Source organism: Rissa tridactyla, chromosome 6, assembly GCF_028500815.1.
Source record: "Rissa tridactyla isolate bRisTri1 chromosome 6, bRisTri1.patW.cur.20221130, whole genome shotgun sequence".
NCBI lineage: Eukaryota > Metazoa > Chordata > Aves > Charadriiformes > Laridae > Rissa > Rissa tridactyla.
Genome location: NC_071471.1, coordinates 56,631,254 through 56,652,728, shown reverse-complemented (window position 1 = coordinate 56,652,728; position 21,475 = coordinate 56,631,254). Strand labels below are relative to the sequence as shown.

The 21,475-nt window shown below is 37.2% G+C and overlaps 1 protein-coding gene across 1 annotated transcript in view; it reads left to right on the top strand.

The window, feature by feature from the left end:
- Positions 1-20,498, top strand: part of LOC128911034 (adhesion G protein-coupled receptor A3-like) — a 279,984-nt gene extending 259,486 nt beyond the window's left edge. Inside the window, exons 18-19 of the mRNA XM_054205261.1 lie at positions 13,109-13,204; positions 16,414-20,498. Coding sequence (XP_054061236.1) covers positions 13,109-13,204; positions 16,414-17,635 — 1,318 coding nt within the window. The 3' untranslated portion in view covers positions 17,636-20,498. The remainder of the gene's footprint in view (positions 1-13,108; positions 13,205-16,413) is intronic.
- The last annotated feature ends 977 nt before the right edge of the window (positions 20,499-21,475 follow it).

Here is a 21,475-nt window from a genome sequence, read left to right as displayed (position 1 = left end):
AATCCCATGAAAAAAACCCCGTGAGTTTAGCAGATGATTAAAATTCACAGGTACATAATGTAAAATTACAATTCATGGCTACATAATGTAAAACATATAAATATCATGTTTATAAACAGAAGTAATTCTCATGAAATTGCACACAGTCTACGTAAACTATTGATGAGAGAATATAAGGGATAGCAAAAGAAACTGATCATATGGTGGCCACCTCCTTCTGCCACAGTCCACAAGGATGCTGATTCTCTAATCCCAGCTCTTTCAGCCTTTGCAGAAGTTCAACAAATTTCTAAAAATTTGCAGAAATAAGAATAAAATAGAGTTGTGACAGAAGTGATTTTTCATTCCTGTAAATTGAAAGTATCCTTGCCTCATAAGGAAATTAGCACTATTTGTGCTAATACCAGAATACTGAATATCCAGTGCTCACGGCACTCAAGTGTGATGGCTGACCCGTAGTCACCTAATTCAAGGAAAGAGAACCTGTCTTCCCCATCACAGAATAGAGTCCAGACACCTGATTTTTGAGTATTCTTAGATGGGTTTCTCTCACTATCACTTAAAGCAGCAAGTTCACTTGGTATAATAGTTCACTGTACCAAAGTAAACTTTAAATTGTTTCTTGCCTCAGAGCATGTTGTTATGAATAGTAGTTTTTTGCTTGGTCAGAGTACACTGACCGGTCAATGTGTACAACATTAAGAAGGCAGGGAACTTTGTTATGCCCTGACAAAAATGGGGCGTATTCGATGATGGCTGTTGGTTATTGTTGGTTATTCTCCTGTAGAGAAGGACTTGGGGGTATTGGTAGATGAAAAACTGGACATGAGCTGTGCGCTTGCAGCCCAGAAGGTCAACCATATCCTGGGCTGCATCCAAAGAAGCATGGCCAGCAGGTCGAGGGAGGTGATTCTGCCCCTCTACTCTGCTGTGGTGAGACCCCACCTGGAGTACTGTGTCCAGCTCTGGTGCCTTCAGCACAGGAAAGACATGGACCTGTTGGAGCGGGTCCAGGGGAGAGCCACAAAAGTGATCAGAGGGCTGGAGCACTTCTATGAGGACAGGCTCAGAGAGTTGGGATTATTCAGCCTGGAGAACAAAATGCTGCAGGGAGACCTTATTGTGTCATTTCAGTCCTTAAAGGGGGCTTATAGAAATGATGGGGACAGACATTTTAGCAGGGCCTGTAGCAACAGAGCAAGGGGTAATGGTTTTAAACTAAAAGAGGGTAGATTTAGACTAGATATAAGGAAGACATTTTTTACAATGAGGGTGGTGAAGCACTGGAACAGGTTGCCCAGAGACGTGGTACATGCCCCATTCCTGGAAACATTCAAGACCAGGTCAAGGTCATGCAGCAACCTGATCTAGTTGAAGATGTCTCTGCTCATTGCAGGGGCATTGGACTAGATGACAGAAGGTCCCTTCCAAGCAAAACTATTCTATGAAAATGAAGCTGTTGTTACGAAGGATTGCTTAGTGAAAAATGACAGGAAGTAATAAAATGTGCTTTAAAAAATATTGGAATACCATCATATTACCAAGTCAAGGAGAGCAGTTATTCCCAACTAATCAAATTATTAGGTATAAATTTCTAATGTTTTCTTTCTATATGAGTCCATTTAGATGTAAGTAGTGGTTGCATACACTATATATACATGTTCCAAATGTGGCCTGCTGTAAAACTGAATTATCATTCATGGGAGATGCTAACATTCTTGATATGTCTTGTTATTCTGAAAAGGAAACTAAAGTCAATATGTAGAAGTGATTAGGTAATAGATATTGAGAAAAATTTCTGTTTGGAAAAAAATGAGTCTTTCATCTTAATAGTTTGCGGTTTTTACCTGAGCTATATTTTGCAGCTTCCCATTTTAAATTTCTGGTGCATAAATTTTAAGTAACTCTAGTCTTTGTGGAGTACAAGTTAATTCTTGAGGCAGGCACTCTGTTCTCTTCTCCTGCTCCGGATAGGTACTGAGATATTTTTTCTCAGCAAGTATTTGTGAACAAAGACAATATGAGGGTAGAAATATAAAAATAGAAAAAGCTCCGTGTTTAACTTATACACGCACCTTACACATAATTTTTATTTTTTTTTTTAGATTTTTCATTGTGCATTCTTGGTAAATAAATCAAAAATGTAGTGCCTTCAGAACTGATATGTCCAGTCACTTAGGGTGTATCTGAGGATGTTAACATCCGTGTCTTGCACTGACTTCACAAGAAAGTGTTTCTGTATGGTTTTATTTATGATTGAAAGCAGTATTCTGTGTGAATGAATGCCCCCCTCCTTAACTCATGACCTGTGGCAAACAGTAAAACTATTAGAACTATTCAAAAAAATTAATCAAAATATTTTAAAATTAACCAAAATAAAGCACAGAGTCTCTTCCTTTACTGTTCACTGAATATGGCCTTTAGAGGAATTCAAAACCTGCTTGTATGCTTTTCACATCAGAAACAGTTCCTTTCAGGAAACTGTTTCATCTTTTCTGTAAAAGTGTGGGTTGGATTTGTCAATGACAAAAGCTTGGTAACTCGTAAGATTCAATAGAACGAGTTTTGTGGTTTCCATGGATCTTCTGCGTAAATGCTTTTCAATTTTAAATGGCCCTCTGGGTTTGTGACTGAATACTTCTCGTAGACCAAGAAGATTTAATAATCAAAATGATATTATTTTTATTTAGTGTGTGGTTTCTTCATGTCTCAAACAAGACTGTTCTCTCACTTTGCCTGAGGATACATCTTGCTCTAGCTGTGTGATTAGATTTTTAGATACGTGCAGTTGAAAATAAACCCAATTACCTAAGTAGGTGGAAGGTAGAAGTAAATTGTGATTAGCACATAATTGTAAAACCAGAGATGCAGAAGCCTGAAACACTGACTCTGTTTAATTTTGGGACTGCAGCACCTAATCCTTAATATTTTACAGATGGGGCATTTATTAGCTTATTGGGAAAATCCTCAGAAGCAGTAGGAATGCTTTAATACCTTAACATTTTAATATTTAAAAGCCGACAGAGCTACCTCCATATATTATCCATACACAAACAGTATAAATTTGTCTTCTGTATTATGTGTGGGTGTCATTTAAGAATATGCATAGGATATGTGAAACAAATCTAGGTAAGCAGATGAAATTTACCATTGTTCTGTAAACTTAATAAGAAAGCACTTTATAAGGACGTATGAATATATTATATATGAATCTATTAAAAATATGTATGTGACATGGTGGCCAGAACATGTATAATTTTAACGTATTTTTGAGAGTACTCTGTATAACAGTACCCACCCAATCACTGTTATGTGACAGAAACCTGCTGATGCATTCAGCAGTTTTGCATACAATTATGTGTGAAGCTGTAATTTTCATTTTCACTGAAGAAATGCAGGGGTTTTTTTTGGCAGTAATGGCAAATTTCATGGGGCAACGTTAAATTTCCTAAACACATTATTTTAATGGCCTGTATCAATCAAACAGGCTTTATAAGATGCTTGAAATGTTTCAGGGACAGCAGAAGAGATAAATATGTTTTCTAGCTTGTTGGAGCTGTTCTTTCTTCCTACTGTTTTCACACTGTAAGTAGTAACAGCAACATTTATCATTCAAGATTCAGTAAACTAAAGTAAAAATTGTGGTATTATTGTGAAAAACCAGGATATTCTTTGAAAACAGTGAATTTAATATTCCTGTTTGTCTGCTAGGTTTTGAACCATTAAAGTTCACATTTTCTATAATTATCTGTAGTGGAAAAATGGAAATTTGTTCTTATTTACATTATGATCTCCGTAAAGAAACGGTTTGTTTAAGTATGTGAGTGTCGCTGAGATTTTCCCTGTCTAATAACGTGGCTAGTCAACCTGAGATGGATGGACATCATTAAGCTCCTGTAAGTTTCACATGACTAGATGGGCATGTGAATAACAAAGATAAATATCTCAACAGAAGGGAATGCTGAAATGATAGAGAGATGGCATAACTATGGGAAAGATCTCAAGAGGACCCTGTACCTTTTTAGACACCAGACACAATCATAAGACAAAATCTGTAGGAAATCAGATTTCAGTTGTTTCTGTGCCCACATACAAGTTCAGTAGAGAACGATGAGATTCTTTATCACCTGCCCTCTGGAACAGGGGCTTCGTGTTGCATCAAAGGATAGAAGGCTTGCAAAAAAAAGTGCAAATTAACAATGCAGTTTTTGTGGAAATTCACATCTCTGGGCATTTCTTGTATTTTTCTCTTTCTCCTAAACAATTTCAGCTATGTCTGTCACTGGGGGCAAAAATCTTGCCCTTCATGTAAGGTCATTAACTTATACAAGAGGAAAAGGAAAAGAAAATGTGAATTTAGCAGAAGAGAATTAATGTGTTCTTCCTAGAGATATTTCTCAGGAGTTCCTGTATTCTCTTTTCATTGTGTGTTTGCACACACCTGTCTTGAATGCTCAGCTGAGCGAATCTAAGAACAAGCAACTTGGGTCTATCAGTGAAGTCTCTGTCTTCATGACACTGATTGCTTGGTCATGAATATCTTCTGAATCATTCTGTGCATATACAGCCAAAGAACTTAACAGAAAATAAAACTAAGAGTATTATTCTCTACAAAATGGATAATGTCACATATTACCTGTGAAGCTCATGCAATCAAAATTATTCAGCTCTAACTTGGCAATATAGCTCATAATAAAAAATAAGGTCTCAGAATATCTCTTTTTAATACAACAAATACATTTCGTATCTAAAACCAAACTTATACCAAGTAGTGAATGAATAACCTCTGAATAAACTCTCCAAAGGTTCTCCTCCTGTGAAAGCTGAAAATAGTGTATTTTCAGTTGATGTTAAAATTACAAAACAAGGACTTGACTGGTCCGTTTGCTTTTTCTTCTGCAGTAATTTTTAAAAATTTCATCCTTCCTGATGAAAAAAACGTTACCTACAAAACAAGTAACTGAAACTCAAAAATGCATGAATCACAGGGGGATTCAGGGAATTGTGTTGGTAACTGCCATAATAAAATAATGGTTGACATAAATTCCTTTTTAAAAGTATGATTTCAAAATTTAGTCATAGGAGAACATAGACCAGAACCCCCTGTCAGTGACTTTCACAGTTGATCCAAATTAAAATACATTTCCTCCTCCTAGTCGTTTCATTTGGTTCCTTGGCAGGCTTAATGAAATATAACATCAAGTAAAACCAAAGAAATCCATATTTTCTATTTAAAATTCAAGGTGATTCTACTGGCAGTCATAAAACATTGATACTAATATAATGTGAATCGAGTATTAAATATGTGACAACATAAAGGTACAGCACGTATTATCACTATCTTTGCATGCTTTACTTTTCATTTCACTTTCATATTATATAAAATGGCATTGTCATATATAGGCTGTTAACAGAATTTCTTGTCTTGATGAGGGTTGATAGGTTAATGGTTCTTTTCTCCCCTTTGAAAGGCAGAAGGACATCCTGATGGTAATTGACTTTCTAAAGGTGTACTGCAACGCTCGGTGAAGCAGTTGTGTTTGATTCAGTAGGCTGGAACTGCAAAATAATTTCAGCTAACAGCTCTATGCCAGAGTAGTCAAATGCCTGGAAAAATGAGGTAGCAATGAATTGCTCCGAACAAGAGTATCAGGTATTTTACTACTAGAAATTAACTGTGGAAACAGAATTGAAAGGCCTGTTGTGTTCCCTAGGGATAAAATGATTGTGCAAATAGAAAATACTCAACATATGAGTATTGTTTCTCCTCCTATTATTTCTCTTCAAGCATTAACGTAAACAGTTTTCTCTCTATGAGCTCCATGCTCTTTTTAAACTCTTTAAAATATAGATAGATTGTTAAGAAATACTAATAAATATATTTTCTTTCTCATCAACATGCTGCTTAATATTTTACTTCTTTCCTTCAGAAGCACATTCAGCATGAATACCTCCTTACCCTGTCATCTATTCATTATGCCTGAGCAAGAGTAGAAGTCAATAGTGCCAAACTGCAGCATGGAATGCACTGTAAGAATCATCTCTCTCTTTGATTTCCAACCCCCCCCCCCAAGGCATTCTACAATAATACAGAAAGAAAAGAAAAAAGCAATGTCTCTCTTGCTTCTTAGATACAATGGCTCTTCAAGTTGGCCTAGCTCACCAAGAGACAATACAGTTATCTCTATGTAAAAGAAACTCCCTTCTATTTCTTCTGAGTTTTTGTTTAAACATTTTTTGAGTTCTTGAATTCTTTTTTTATTTTTTTGGGTATATGCATTTTTGTTTCTCTGTCCTCTCTGCTGGCTCAGACTGTTTTACAGGGTCACGGTAAACCAAACTGCAACTGTACTGCCAGCCAGTAAATTCCTTTTCATCTGCAAAATACCGAAGTAGATATAATGGCTACACTAGCCATGAAGGGTGTTAACCAAGGAAGTTGAACAGAAATAGCTTCAGCACATCCTCTTGGCTTCCTCAACTAGCAGGGCCTAAATTCTCACAGTAGCTAACTGGCAGTGCGAGACATCATCTGACCCAGTCAGAAAGGAAGAGCAGCTCAGTATGAATATCTAGGGCAGTGGGCTCACATGAGAGGCAAGTGGCTTTGAAGCCATTTGATAGGTGAGGTTTCGCATCTTCTGACACCGACTAACATTCTCCTGCTTTATCGTCCAGGTCCCCATATTATGAGTCTCTAAGGGCAGGTCCAGCAAAGTATTTAAACTCCTATCTTGTGGCCAATTCTAGTAAAAAATTAGAGCCTAGTTTTGTTAAATGGAGGCCTGGGCATCTTAAGATGAGCAAACAAATCTGCAGAGACTTTTCTTAATGGTTATGTCTTTCACGTCTCTGTGTTTTAGTCTCTGCCTCTGAATGGAGAAGGTTATATATATTCTCACAAGGACATTATGAAGATTGATTAATTAATGTTTGTGAAGCTCTTAATTTGCAATAAGATCTAGATAAAAGCGATATATATAAAAATTAATAACTACCTGTCCAGTGAGCTTTGTTCCTTTCGTGCTGAATGAGTGAAAAACAAACAACAAAAAGGACAAAAAGACCGTGAACAGGCAGTTAAAAATAATAACAATATTGCCACATAAAGGTGCTAAATAGAGTGTTCACACAATTCTTAATTCTGCTATTAGAACCTTTTAGAGGTTGACTTGCAATATTAGAGTTTATTTTAGCATTATTAGTAGATTGTTTTTCTTTGTTTTCCTTTTTTTTTTTTTTTTTTAAATGTATTCTCCATGTTTATATTCTACTTTGCAGACAGGGAAAAAGCACTTAAGAAATACAGGCTATTTCTTTTCAGCAAGGCCATGAAGAAAAACACAGTATTTGTAAACATGTTCATAAGTCAAGACCATCTGGGAATAGGATTCAAAATGACTTTTTTTTTTTTAATGAAAAGTCTATTTTCAAAATCCCATCATTTCTACAAAGTCCTCTTTTTATTTTATCAAAATTCCCAGGAAAAAGGACCATGGAATGATGTGATGCGTGAAAAATTCAGGAAGAATAATTTGAAAGTCAGGCTCATAAATTCAGCTTTCTACAGAGCAGCTACTTATCTGTCTGCCTGCCTGCCGGGTACTTGAACTGTGGCATCTGGTTAGCTCAGAAGTTAATGACCATTTTCTGTATGGATTATTTTCACAAAGATGTTAAAATCAAATCCCAGCTTAAGGAAAAATAAAGGGGATAGTCATTTTGCTGTGTCTCCTCTTTTATTTTCATGTTTATTTTGCAAGTGGCTAATAGATTGACATCTCTTCCTATATGAACTGTACCCTAGAAATAAGTAGAGCAAAACAGATGGATCTTTTTTGTACTGAGGAAAAGGAAAGAAATTAATGTTTCACTGATATCTTTATGTATCTAACATGTACCTTTCCAGACGTGCACGCAGAGAGGAATACTTTTAAATCTACATACATTTTAATCAAGTAATGTCTGCAATAAAGACTGTTTGCAGCTATTAAATCACTTCCTGATACATCTCCATTCTGCCAACCTCTGCAAAAAAACCTTAAAATCGGTCTTGCGTTACACCCACAAAGCCAAGGTCTGCTCCTTTTTGGAAGAATTCATTCCAGAGTCAAGGTTCTTAATCTGGAAACAATTTTGGGCTAGGGAATAGCCAGACACTCAAGCAAAAAGATTCATCACTGAGTAGAACTCTCCTTTTACTTGCTGACTTACTGAGTAATATTTATGGAAATAAACTTAGAGGAATATACTGTGTGTTAAGTTAGCAGAATGGATGCTGCCTGCAGGCTATTGCAGTCATTCTTGATGACATTATCCTGTTTCTATCAGATTGGCTATGTAGCTCCCAGTATTTTGTGGTAGGGTTTGCCTTACAAGAGGAGTTCTTGCTGAAAGGAAGCTGGAAAACAGTAAGCCGTGATGTCAACAGAGGGACATCACCTCAAGCACTGTCTGCTGCTCTGTTGGGGGTTTTTTGTGTTTATGTCAGTGCATGTAGTAAAAAATATTGTACTTACTGGTCTCAGGCAGCTGCAGCAGGAACTCAGGGGTTCCCTCTAACGTTCGGTAAGTATGATTCCTCCCCCCACAAATGACTGCACATCATTTAAGTGTGTCTGCATAGCCTGGTTTACAGGTTGTAGGTGTTGCCTACGCTGCAGCTAAGATGTGCGAGTGCAGCATGCTGAGGCCTGCCAGGCTAGCTTTAATCTAATTAGCTTGGATAATGATATTAGTGAAGATGTGATAGAATGAGCTTCAGTAAATAGATGTATTCTGATGTGAAAGCCTGCTAGGAATCATCAGGACATCCCTGGGTGACCAGCAACAACAATGTACAAATTTTAAAAACTCTTCCCTAGGGCTATTGAAGCAACAGCTTGGCAATTGCTTCAAAGCCCCAAATCATCCCACAGATAGTTTACCGTTTTCCCTATAAAACAATTTTAAAATACTATATAAATTAACTGCTTGTCAAGATCAAATTTTAGCTGGAAAAAAGTTTTAATTTCTTTCCTCTGGCTTGCCAGTCTTTAAAGATTTGCGTGCGTGGCTATCTAGTCTCCAGCCAAGCCCTCTGTATTAGCTGGCTTCATCATAACAGGCACATCCGACAGAGCAGGGTTCTTCTGTCTTCTTACTTCTGCCTACATGTAGGACTCTTGTTACTGGTGGCCTGAGTATCACCATTTGTGTTCTTGAATGGTAGGAGAGTAACACAAGTAGATGAAATTGGCTCTGGGTCCCGAGTTACTGCATGTTCTTTTGTGAAGAGGAGACAGCCCGCTGGCTTGATGAGAAAAATTAGAAAATTAACTCGAAACTAGAAAAGGTAATTGGAAGACAAAAGTTGGTTACTGAACCAAAGGATGTGGACCTTTAAAGCTTTAAAACCAAAAGATAGTCATGAGAGGAAGTAGTGAATGTAAGTTAGGCAAACAGTGTAGGAAAAAGATTGATCATTTTTTTCAAAATAAGAACATATACTTGGGGGGTGGGGATGGGCGGGAGGGGGAGGTGGTTGAAAAGCGTGTACTTGCTCAGTCTGCAAGGTTCATCCTTCCGGTACTGCTTTATTATATTGTGCTGTGAATGATCATTACTGGAGAGGAGCATCGCCCCTTACTTTTGCTCTTGTATGGCTGAAAGACACCAAAAGTTGTCTGCAGCAGCAAAAGCAGCAGAACCCAGCATCTCTCCAGTTACGACACTCAGACCACTTTAACTGGTCTGGAGAATCTGTACGTGCCCAGGCACTGCTGCATGAAATACCAGCGGATGTTCGTATCTGGGCTGCACGGGGAATAGCACACACAGGCTCCTCCTCCTCCTCAAGTCAGGCTTTGTAGGGACCAACAGGCAGTCAGTCATTGGCAAGGCTTAGTGAATACTGGGAGGGCACCACCCTAACCAGAGGATCCTTTAGATAAGGTTATATTTGTCTTGCTCCTGCGTGAACTCACAGAGAGGCAGTCGTGTTTCTTGGGCTTCGAGACAAAGTCCTGGATGCCATGATTTGCCAAGTCCCTTCATCTACTGTAACAGGGAGGTGCCTTGTGTTTAAACATAGGATGGGAATTAAGTCGTCTTGTACTGAAATAGATTTTCTGCGTGACCTTGAACACTTAATCTCTCCTTGCTTGTTTTCTCATCTGTACAACAGGGATAATAATGTTTATCGTCCACACAGAGGACTGTAAGGCTAAATTAATTAATGTTATAAAGCACTTTGATTCTCTTACATAAAAGGTTTTCTGGAAGCATGAAGCATAGCTACTTATTATCTGCATTTTTTTCACTTTTTATTCATGCCCTATCAACTCTACTTCAGCTTTGTCTTCAAACTTTTTTGTCCTGACCATCTCATCTGGGTGAAAAAGAAATTGATAAAAACTAATGGTTGCATAGAAACTGGTCTAGATTTTTTAATTTTAAGTATACTGCCTCACAACTAACATGCATATGGATCCTCTTGAACAACGTTTCTTCTCTTTGGTGATTTTCCAGTGTGATCTTTTCTTCTTTATATATTGTTTAAGGTATCCATGAGTTCACACAAATGGACAAGAGTATGCAATCCTGCTCTTACCATTTAACTTAAATTTCTTTGATTATATTTTCTGTTCACTCTATTTTATTCCCATTTCTCTCTTGCTGACTTTTCTTCTATTTGGCAGACTTTTTTTCCCTTCACCCTTCAAGAATCCTGAATCCAGCAATGGCCAATTATTTGTATACACTGTCATTTCTATTTGCTATTTTACTTTTTTTTTTTTTCCCCAATGAGATAAGGCAGGCAGAGTGCTGTGCTGGATATCAGTACAGTGCACCTCGGGTACACTGAAACCATTTCACTTCACCTGATGTCGTTTCTAGAATGTATTTTCTTTCTCTTAGCAATGAGCCAGGATAGGAATTTGGCTAGATTTTGCCACGTTTCTGAAGCACTGTGTAGCTAAGTGCTTCCAGAACATCTGATGCTACTCTTGTAGTGTTCAACAGCCTGATGAAAGTGTGAGATATGAATTAGATTACCCAAATACTGGCTTGTCTGAGACTTTAGATAAGGAATGATTTAAATGTATGTATCCAATCTGTAAAAAGTGGCAACACTGCAAAAAATGAAATTATAGGTTGCATTGTAGGTAAATTCTATGGTGTAATCACAGATGAGTTTGAAGTGCAGTTCCCTATACTTGCTTCTGTATTCCTATTTTTCTGCTCCTTACTATTTCTTAGATAATTTGGGATTAACTTTTCTATGCCTCATTGCTTAGCCTAGTCATTTCCTGAATTTCAAAAATGTCATTGAACATGTCTTTGTTAAAAATAATAATAAGCTATTAAACTAGCTTATTCAACATGCTCAAGTCAAAAGATATGTACAATCATTAAACTGCAGTGAATGAATGGATTTTGTAAGGAGGCAGCTCGTTCATTGGAATTTGTTGAGCCCTACAGAATAAGCCAAGTTAGAAGAAAAAATATATACTTAATGATTTTGAAGTTATAAAATCTGAAGGGCTTTTTTATGAATGTGGAGGATGATTTTCTCTGCTCTGTTTACAGCTTAGACCATTAGGACAAAGATTGACTGTAAATGTTTACGTGACATTTTCTGAGGCCTGGCCTCTAATTCTGCTTCGGAAGGAAGTGGTGAAAAGAGGTTAAGAAATCCTTACACTGATTCTGGGTTTGATTTAAATGCTGATTTGTTTAATCTTACTATAACTCTGTTTCTGTAAAAATCCTGCCTTGCAATGGCTGTGAAATTTCCCAATATTTATAACACCTTATAGAAAACTAGTGGCCAGATTCTGGTCAGAACGTGTCCCACACATTATCAAATTCCTCTTAGTCCTGATGGACAACACAATAGCAGTGACCGGGAAGCATCTGTATCCCTGCATACTGTTTCCTGCACCAGAGGAGTGGCTTGAAAGGAAACTAATTTTGTCTACTGACAGAAGAGCATTGGTTAAACCAGGAAATGAGTCAGGATGTTCAGAGAATCCGCTGAGCTTCTAGGTGCGGTGGAACGTTTTCCCTTTTGTCACTGGGTGGCTTTCCTTCCAGCTGTAGCCTCACATGCACAGGGCCGGTGCTCTGCACCTCAGAGACCCACAGCGGTGGAAGCGCTGTGCTCCGTGCATAATTTTGTGTTTTGCTTAGATAAATGGAAAATGTGATGGTGGTTTATTTTGCTGAATTCGGACATAGGAATGCAGGATGCCGACTTCAGTGACACATCCCCTAGGACTTTAATGTAGCCTGGTGATTCTACGGTGGAATGACTGCTGCTTCCAAGTGGTTCCATGGCATTTAACTGGTTAAAGGGGTGTGAAACTATGTGCTTTCAGTCTTCGAATACAGGTCTTTACAGAGAGATTAACACTTCGGTTAACACTCTTCTTGGATATTTATGAGATCTTGCTGAATTCTTAGAGGCCCTCACATTTTAATGCATTTGCAAGGCTGGGGTATTGAATGAGTGAAGAAAAGTGTGGTATATGCAAAGGGATATTTAATCCTCCTAATTTCTCCATGTTTCTTCTCTGTACAGAAAGAAACCATTTTGCCATGGGCTCCCCCCCTTTTTTTTTTCCAAACTGAACTCGGCTTCTTTTGTCATCCAGGAGTTAGGGAAGTGTTTCTGTGATTTCACTGAATTTCCCTGGGAACATTTTCAGGTTAAAGTGAACACAGCTGCTTTGTCTGAATATTTTTAATTTATAATGCTTACATATTTAATAACTATTAAATAGAAATATCTAGGTGAGTGGAATAACTTTATTTGGCACGTAGGTTCTTTTATTAGACACGGTTTTGTTCTTCATGTGACTGCAATAGTAACTACATTTACTAAAGACTTAAGAGATTGTTAAAAGTGGGTCCATATAAATATTAAATATTAAGCTGTTTGCTTCAAAAACTACAATGTTTATTGTGACAATACTTCATTCTTTGCTTTTCTGCTTTTAAGGATGTATTTAATATTTCAGCAATATTGTATACTGGAGATACTTCAAGAAGGTACAATTATTTAAAAAGCAGTATTCGACTACAAGTCAGGCAAATTAAAATATCGGTTATTATCTCTCGACAGATTTTATCTGATTAGTGGTGGAGTCCCTTTTATTATATGTGGGATTACAGCAGCAACCAATATCAATAATTATGGGATTGAAGGCAATGCACCGTAGTAAGTATAAACTATTATTGTAAAACTTTTAAAGAAAATATACTCTTTATCTTATGCTGATAAATGTAACTGACTTCATAAAGTGTACAGACATGCCATTTGGGATGACATTTATTATGAAATTTTATTAAATAATAGCTATGAAAGAGCAATGTCTTAATCTGGGGCTTGCTGCTTCACCTCTACTAATTTTACTCCATTACGGTCAATAGAATCACTTTTCATTTACAGAATTACTCCTCATTTACATCTGAATAAGTGAAAGGACATTAAAAGTACCTAATGGATAGCCTATGTAATGGAGCTACTAATTAATTAAATACTTTCAATTCATTATCTACCTTGAATTTATATCCTTCAGGTGACTTATTTGAAGTACTTTACAAATAATTATGTGAAAAAAGGACAGTAAAAATCCCGCCTCCCCCTCCTTCACCCCCATCCTGCTCTTAAAAACCAGTTATTTTAGATTTTCACCACCTAGAAATGTTCCAGTCACAATGTCTTGCAATCCTGACATAGCCTCTAGTGTACTAGTGTGTTAGTGTTCAGTATACCTCCACAGGCTGTCCAGGCATCATATCGTTATTAATTCTTGGCACGAAACATGAGATATCAATGAAGTACAATAAGTCTTTCCATAAAAGTGTAACAGAAAACAAATCAGACTGCAGAGTTAAATGCGTTCTGTGTAAATGATCCGCATGGCACAATAACGGATATATTAGTACTCTGCCAGCGCTAGTACTCTGGAGGACATCACTCTTAGTTACTGCTTTGGGCATCTATTGTAATACATTGGAAACTAGTTATGTTCTGGGTAAAAAAAGTGGAAACAAGGGAGAATGGTTTGTAAGTGAGCATTTGGCTCCTTAAAGGCATTTTTATAGGTAATTGAAATTTAAATTCTGGTAATAAATTAGTACGTACCATGGCTAACTGTTTGCTCTGCCTAGGGCCTAACTCATATTCATATATTTATTCAAACTTATCCAATTAGACAATCACTTATAATCAACAGGATATTAAAAGACTCAATTATTTATGTTCATAAATGTGAGACATTTTTCATTTTGGCACAGTTAAAGAGGTTATACTTCTTTAATCATGGTAATCATAGCCAATCAATACCTGGTACCACAGTTCGTGCAAAAAAACAAGGCACAGGTGAGGGGTGGTTATAAGACTGAGTAAAAAGACAGCTTCTAATTCAACAACAGCATAGTGAGTTATATGCCTTATTAATTTTTAATAGTATTAGTACAGTAAATGTAGATGCACAAACTCGAACATTTTTTTTTACAGAACTGATTTTTTAAGTGATGCAAAATGAGATTCCACTTGAAATAAGAGCATCCCAAGAGACTGTTCCACTGGGGAGCATTCTATTCTCCACTTTGCATCAAATATGCAGCATTCAAATGTACTTCAAGTATTCACGTAGCCTTGTGCTCTCTGCTTATCCAATTAAATATAGGTGGTAACTTACCTATCTTTTCACAGTTGTCTTTCAGGGAATCTTTTCATGTGCATGTGTGACAGCAAAATATATACTCCTTGGAGTGTCTCTAAGTTCATTAATAAATGTGTGTATGTTTTTGTTTAAGGTTCAGATTTAAAAAATTTAAAGAAGTTATTCTGCAGTTTCTTGTGATAAATACCCAGTGGGACTGACTCTTTTTAGCTGAGAGGTTCTCAGCCTAGAAGAAAAATTCTTTCTGCCCTTCTTATAGGAAGTGGTAGATGATTCCTGGCTTGGCAAGAATGTGATATCAGAGAAGGTTCCTCGTTGTATTGGAGGGACTGCAACCAATCACACACACCTAAATGAGTACAAACTGTCACACAGTGTCGCTGTTAGAGCTGGAATGGATCATGACAAATCACCTGGTCTGTCTTTTTGACCCAGTGGGAAATTAGCTATATCCAAACCATTCCTGACAGTTATTTATCTGAGGTGCTTTAAATGCTCTGATAGTGGATAGACCACGCTATTCCAACAGCTTATTATCCTAATTGTCCTAACACCTAGGAAACTTTTTGAAAAATCTGATATAAATCTTTCTTGCTGTAGTTTAAGCCCATTACTTCTTGTCCTAGTCCAACAGATAAGGAAAGTAACTTATTCCTCTTTCCAAAAATCCATGCAATATTTAGAGTTTAACAACCTAATAACAGCTGTACTAGCTTATACCACCAGCTCGGTTCCCTGTCTGTAACTGCGGCTAAAAGCAGATCATAGAGAAGAGTAAAAACTAGGCAAATACTCCTTCTCCCCCCGACCCAGGTTCTCCCAGTTTCCATCTGGGATTTCATTAGCCAGAAGTATTTTCTTCCCCCATGTTTATTTGATTAGATCATTCATCCTCAGGATGGTCCTGTTAGACTGCTACTAAATTATGTAGCTGACTGAGGCTTACTCAGCTCATACTGGCCTGTGATCTATTTTAAGCTGCTCTAAAACAGTTATAGTTGTATTATGTAAAGCCTAGCAAATAATGATCCCTGCTACAATAATATTATGCTACCAGTGTAACACGAAGAGACCATCAGTTCCCTTAATTTTTCTGAGGACATTCAAATTGATGTAAATTAACTCCCAGGAATTTCAGAAACAGTGGAGAATTCAGAAATGGCGTATGTCTTTTGGGTTCACTCACTGCAGAAAGCAGTGACCGTTCAACTGAAAGTCTTTTTTCAGCCTCTCTTATTACTTTGGCTGTTCTCTACTTTGGCAACAAGAAAATTCTGTAAGAGTTTGTATCGATGTTCATTCATACAAACCACTGAAATTTGTACATTTCTATTGCTCACACAGATTGTATAAACTATGCCTCATTTACTTTTTAATCAAAGTATTAGCACTGACATTTTTAATAGGAGAAAAAAGGGTTGACATAAATGGTCTTATACTTCACTGCAATTCTAGATTCTAAACTGACCTACATTTCTTGGAAATTTTCAGCTTTAATATCCTGTAAATTATATTAGACATTTTATTCTATTAAAAAATACGAAAGTGATGCCTCAGCTTAATTGATATTGAAGAAATGCTCCATTTCTCCACAATGACCCTATCTGAGCTTCTGAGACATTGTTGGGTCAAACAAGTTAGTCAGAAAGCCCAGTTTCACATCAGTCAGTTGTCCAGTACATCTAATGTGGGCTATAAAATGTTCTTGACTGTCTTTATTTTTTGTTGTTTTCAGTTGCTGGATGGCATGGGAGCCTAGTCTTGGTGCTTTTTATGGGCCAGTAGCATTCATTGTGCTAGTCACCTGTGTTTACTTTCTATGCACGTACGTGCAACTGAAGCGCCATCCTGAACGCAAGTACGAGCTAAAGGAAAAGACGGAAGATCCGCAGAGAATGCCAAGTACTGAGGTGGGCCATGGTCATATTACAGACTCTGTGTCCGTTCCCCAGGCAACCTGCTCTATGATTTCTTCTTCCTTATTGGAAAATGAGCATTCATTTAAGGCTCAGCTTCGAGCCGCAGCATTCACTCTGTTCCTGTTTACTGCCACTTGGACCTTTGGAGCACTTGCAGTATCTCAAGGTCATTTCTTGGATATGATATTTAGCTGTCTTTATGGAGCCTTCTGTGTGACCTTGGGGCTTTTCATCCTGATCCATCACTGTGCAAAGCGAGATGATGTGTGGCATTGCTGGTGGTCCTGTTGCCCATCTAGAAGAAACACCTATTCTGTCCAAGTTAACGTGCGCCCAAAGGTTAATGTCAATGGTGACACTCAAGTTCATGCACCTTGTCTTCAGGAATCACCGTGTCCCAACAAATCGGCTGTGTTTAATCATCCAGCGGCTAGCCACTGCAAACTCACTAACCTACAAGCGGTTCAAAATCACGTTAACTGCCTTTCGCCAGTGACACCATGTTGTGCAAAAATGCACTGTGATCAGCTACTCGATGATGAAGCTCACATTCACGTCCACAACGAGGGAACCTTCAGACCCAACATGCACATTCATAGATGTCTGAAAAGCAGAACTAAGCCACGTTATTTCAGTCGGCATAGATCTGCAGGTGAAAGAGAATACGCCTATCACATTCCTTCAAGTATCGATGGCAGCATCCACAGCTCACATACAGACAGTCCCCACAGTACGCATGATAGCCAGTCAGGTCACAGACGGGCCTGCTGCTCAAAAAGCGATCCATATCCTACTGTCAACCAGCCCGAAAGTAGCGATGCAAGTACTGTAATATATAGTTGTGCGAAAATGCCAGAAAGTGACACTGTGCACCATCCAGCTCATTTTGAAATGCACCCACGGACACAGTCATTGCCGTTTAATACGACGAATCACAACGGAATTCTCAAGGGAAACGTGCACGAAGCCATGATATACAGCTCAGATAGTACAGGAAATATCAAAACTGGCCCTTGGAAAAATGAAACTACTGTGTAGTTCATGGGCCATCATAACGTGGTTTTTCCCCTAAACCATTGTTAGCTTTGTTTTTATTCCAAACAATAAGATGACATATTTGTGTAGCTCATCAGTAAATTGTACAGCTTTTCCATCTTTATTTCTGTTTTCTTAAGAAGAGTCTAAAGAGAGAGATAGTGACGGTTTTAAAGTGAAGTTATTTTTAAAAGAAAGTTATAAAAATATTGCGAAAGATAATTAGAAAATGAAATCTAGACAATTGAATATGAGAGGCAATATCCTTTTGTTACGCAGAACAACATTTCTTTAGAAATACATTGTTTTCATTCATCGTTTTCGCTTTTGTTCTGTGGTAACTTCAGACACTTTTTCTAAACATATCAGCATCTTAAATTTTACTTATTTATTTTTGTAGCAAAATATTATTACTGTGCCATGGATTTTAATCAGAAGTGACTATGGTAGAAATGATAAACAGGATTTTATAAAATTACAGCTTTTTAGATCTACAAAAGTGATACTGCCTCTAAAGATCTTCTGTAGCATATGGCCTGTAAAGTTGTGTAATGTACAGTCTCTGTTCTGTCCTTCTTCTTGTTGGAGAGAAGTGCTAGGTAATGTCTCTGTTACATCTATGGTGCTGTATTGGTTGTATTTTGCATGACATACGTCAGGATATACCATTTGCTGTTTTCTAGTGTTACATGTGTTAAAAAAAGAGCAAAAAAAAAAAAAGTGTTGTACAAGGCTGTGAAAAACCCTATTGATATTAATCTAGAGCATTATAAATCTACAGAAAAAAAATCACTCTGCACTAGTTTAAGTGGCACAGTCCTTTGTATAAGGTTATATGATAGCTTTGATAAGGGTCCACTCTAATGTCTTTACAGAGCATGCACTACTCATTGTATGTGACACTGTGCGGTGTAATAGCAATTGTCTCAACAAGTTTTACACTTCTTTGTAAAGTATGCCTTTTGAACAAATCTGTAAGCTGTTTCACGATAACCTTTCCACATCTGTTAAGGTAGAGCAGTTTTATCATTAACTCTTTGAGGACTACAGTTATTTTCTTAAAATAGCTTATTCTAGTTCAGAGACACTGTGTATATATGATACTGTCTATTTAGTTACATGATCCAATGTAGTCCAGGGTTGTCAGGAAAGAGAACGTTCAGTCATTTTCTGAAAACACACCTTCTTAGAGTCCATCTATTAATTTCACCACTTGCTTTCTGAAAACCCATTTCCTCCCCTAGCAAATTTCAGATCGTCTTCATCCTTTAATGCAAATTTGACCTTCTGAGAAGTTCTTTATATGTTCATGATTTCTGCTGAATTGTAGGGCGTTCCAGGGTCAGTACCATTCTCTATTAATAAGGCTCTTGGCAAGAAATTTTTTCATGTTTCTGTGAACATCTGGACACAAAGCATCGACTCACAGTAGCGAACTGCATCATAATTATCCCTATATGAAATAAAACTGCTTTTTTTCAAATAGGAAGGGTGCAGAATAATAATGGATCGCAGAAAGTGAATAGGAGCATAGAGAGGAGACAAAAACGCCTACAGTGGGAAGTGAGCAGTGCATCCATAAAGAAGAGAAAAAGCACTATTCTGTATGGCCACATGAGAAAGTTTGCTGTCATGTCTTAACGCAGGCTCATGTAATTGCTACATCGCTGCAGAGAGGAAATAGAAAATTCCCTTGAGAGATCATCGGTCTGCGATTTTCTGTGTATATGTTGCAGAAATCTTCACATACTTCAACCCATTATTTTTCTGTTATTAGCAGTTTATTAGTCTCTACCTTTTTTTTTTTAATATGTAGGAATACGTTTCCTAATAGTGTACATAAAGATGACAATTATAATTGTTAGAATGTTATAAAAACATGTAAGTCAGATGAATGTGTTCTGCAGTGTTGCAGGTGGGAATTAGTACTCAAAGGGTTAATGCTCAGTATCTGAGTGCAAGAAATCTCGTTTTTCTGTATTTTTGTAAATTTGAAATATATATTGTAAAATCCAGCAGTGCAATGTATCCATCTCAGATTGTGTATTTTTAAAAGGTGAGCAAGAAGAATGCACTAGGTGGTTGTCACGTTTTAAGCCAATATACAACAGTTTCATGACTGCTTCTTTAGCTAATACGGAAAAAAAAAAAAAAACGCCTGAGCTTTATTATGTATATGCTGTATATGCTTGAACTGTCTCTAAAATACAGTATTTTTCTTTGTTTGCATAATGAAAGATTTTCTTTTTAATAATTATTTTCTTTTAATATTACTTTTACTCATTCCACATAGACAGTGAGCCCTAAACAAGCATAGACATAATGTGAAATACCACTTCTCTGTGTCTCCGCACTATGTATATGTATATTGTGTAATAGCAAAATCCTAGGAGGTCTGTAGACCATTATGCAAAATAGTCCACACACACAGCCAAGTGAAATACTCACTCTGCAAGAACCCACTCGGTGAGCTTCTTTATTCAGCTTGTGTTTTAATCACCTCTGTTATTTTGTCCGAGAGGCTAGTTCCATCTTCATAATGGCTTACAAAGAAGTAAATAGGTGCTGCTTTCCACAGAATATCTTACGTGATAAAACTCTCTGGAATTTAAACGTCAAATATTAAAACACTTTTCTTATTGTGTTAAAAATTAATTTAGTGAATATTTCTGGGCTAATTTGGAAGAGATGTGTTATGCAATAATCTGTTTGCATATTATTTTTTCAGAAAATATACAGTATAACTACAGAGTAGGAAAACATGATATTAAATAAATATAAAAAATGTTTTGTAACATCAAATTTGACCAAAATGCTTTTTGTGCTTTTGACTTTTTTTTCCTTAAGATAAATGAGATAATTTCAACGCTTTGGGAGTCTGGCTTTGTTTTATTGTGGGGTTTTTGGTCAATTATCGTCAGTGAACTATTACTACTTTACCTGATTTTCTTTCCTATAAAAATAAAGTCAATGAAATAACTGGAGTATAAGAGATATATTGTCCTACTAAATTCCCCATGGACATGCACACGTAACATGCTTCAAAGTCAGCATTAGTTTTGGCGATTCATTGATGACAAAAAGGACTGAACAGATTTTTACTGTTCTCTTTCTGTCTGAGATCAAGCAAGAGAAGTTTCTTCCGAAAAAGTTAATTTTTGGAGAATGATGCAATCAACAGAAATCTGAAGGGTTGTTATTACAGTACTACCAGGATAAAAATATGGTCCGATGCTGCGGTGTTCTTCTCCGCGTATAGAAATTCCAGTTTTCATGACCAAATTTCAGATCTAAGTGACTCCATTTTAAGTCACATAGGTTGTTTACCGGCAGAATTCCTATGCAGCCTCATATAAAGAATTTTGGTTTTAAAATAAAGCGTACATTTTTGCACATTATGCCTGATCATATGTGTTGTTCCCGAGAAGTCTGTTGGTTGTGTCTGCACTAATATGAGCAAGCAGTTGCTGTCAGTGACCATAAACAGATGTTCTCCTTCACCACACAGCAGCCTGCCAGCTACGCTTTGGGCACCCTATCCAGATGTTAACCCACCGAGGGAGGATTCGCTGCAGCTCTAAAGCGTTCTCACTGTCTAAACCAAAAGCAAAGTCTGTGCTTAAAGCAAATTCAAGGCCGCCTTTGATAGACAACACAGGGAATTGGGCAGCCTTCACTCAAACACTAAGGGCTGAAGGCAGATAAATGTAATGGCGATGGCTTTAAGCAGTATAACTCCTCCTCCCTCCAGCTCTCTGCCTAAACTACCTGCCTAGCCTCTGCTGCCTCTAGACATCTGCCAAATCCAGATAAATCCAGGCAAAATTAGTCAGCTTACCTAAA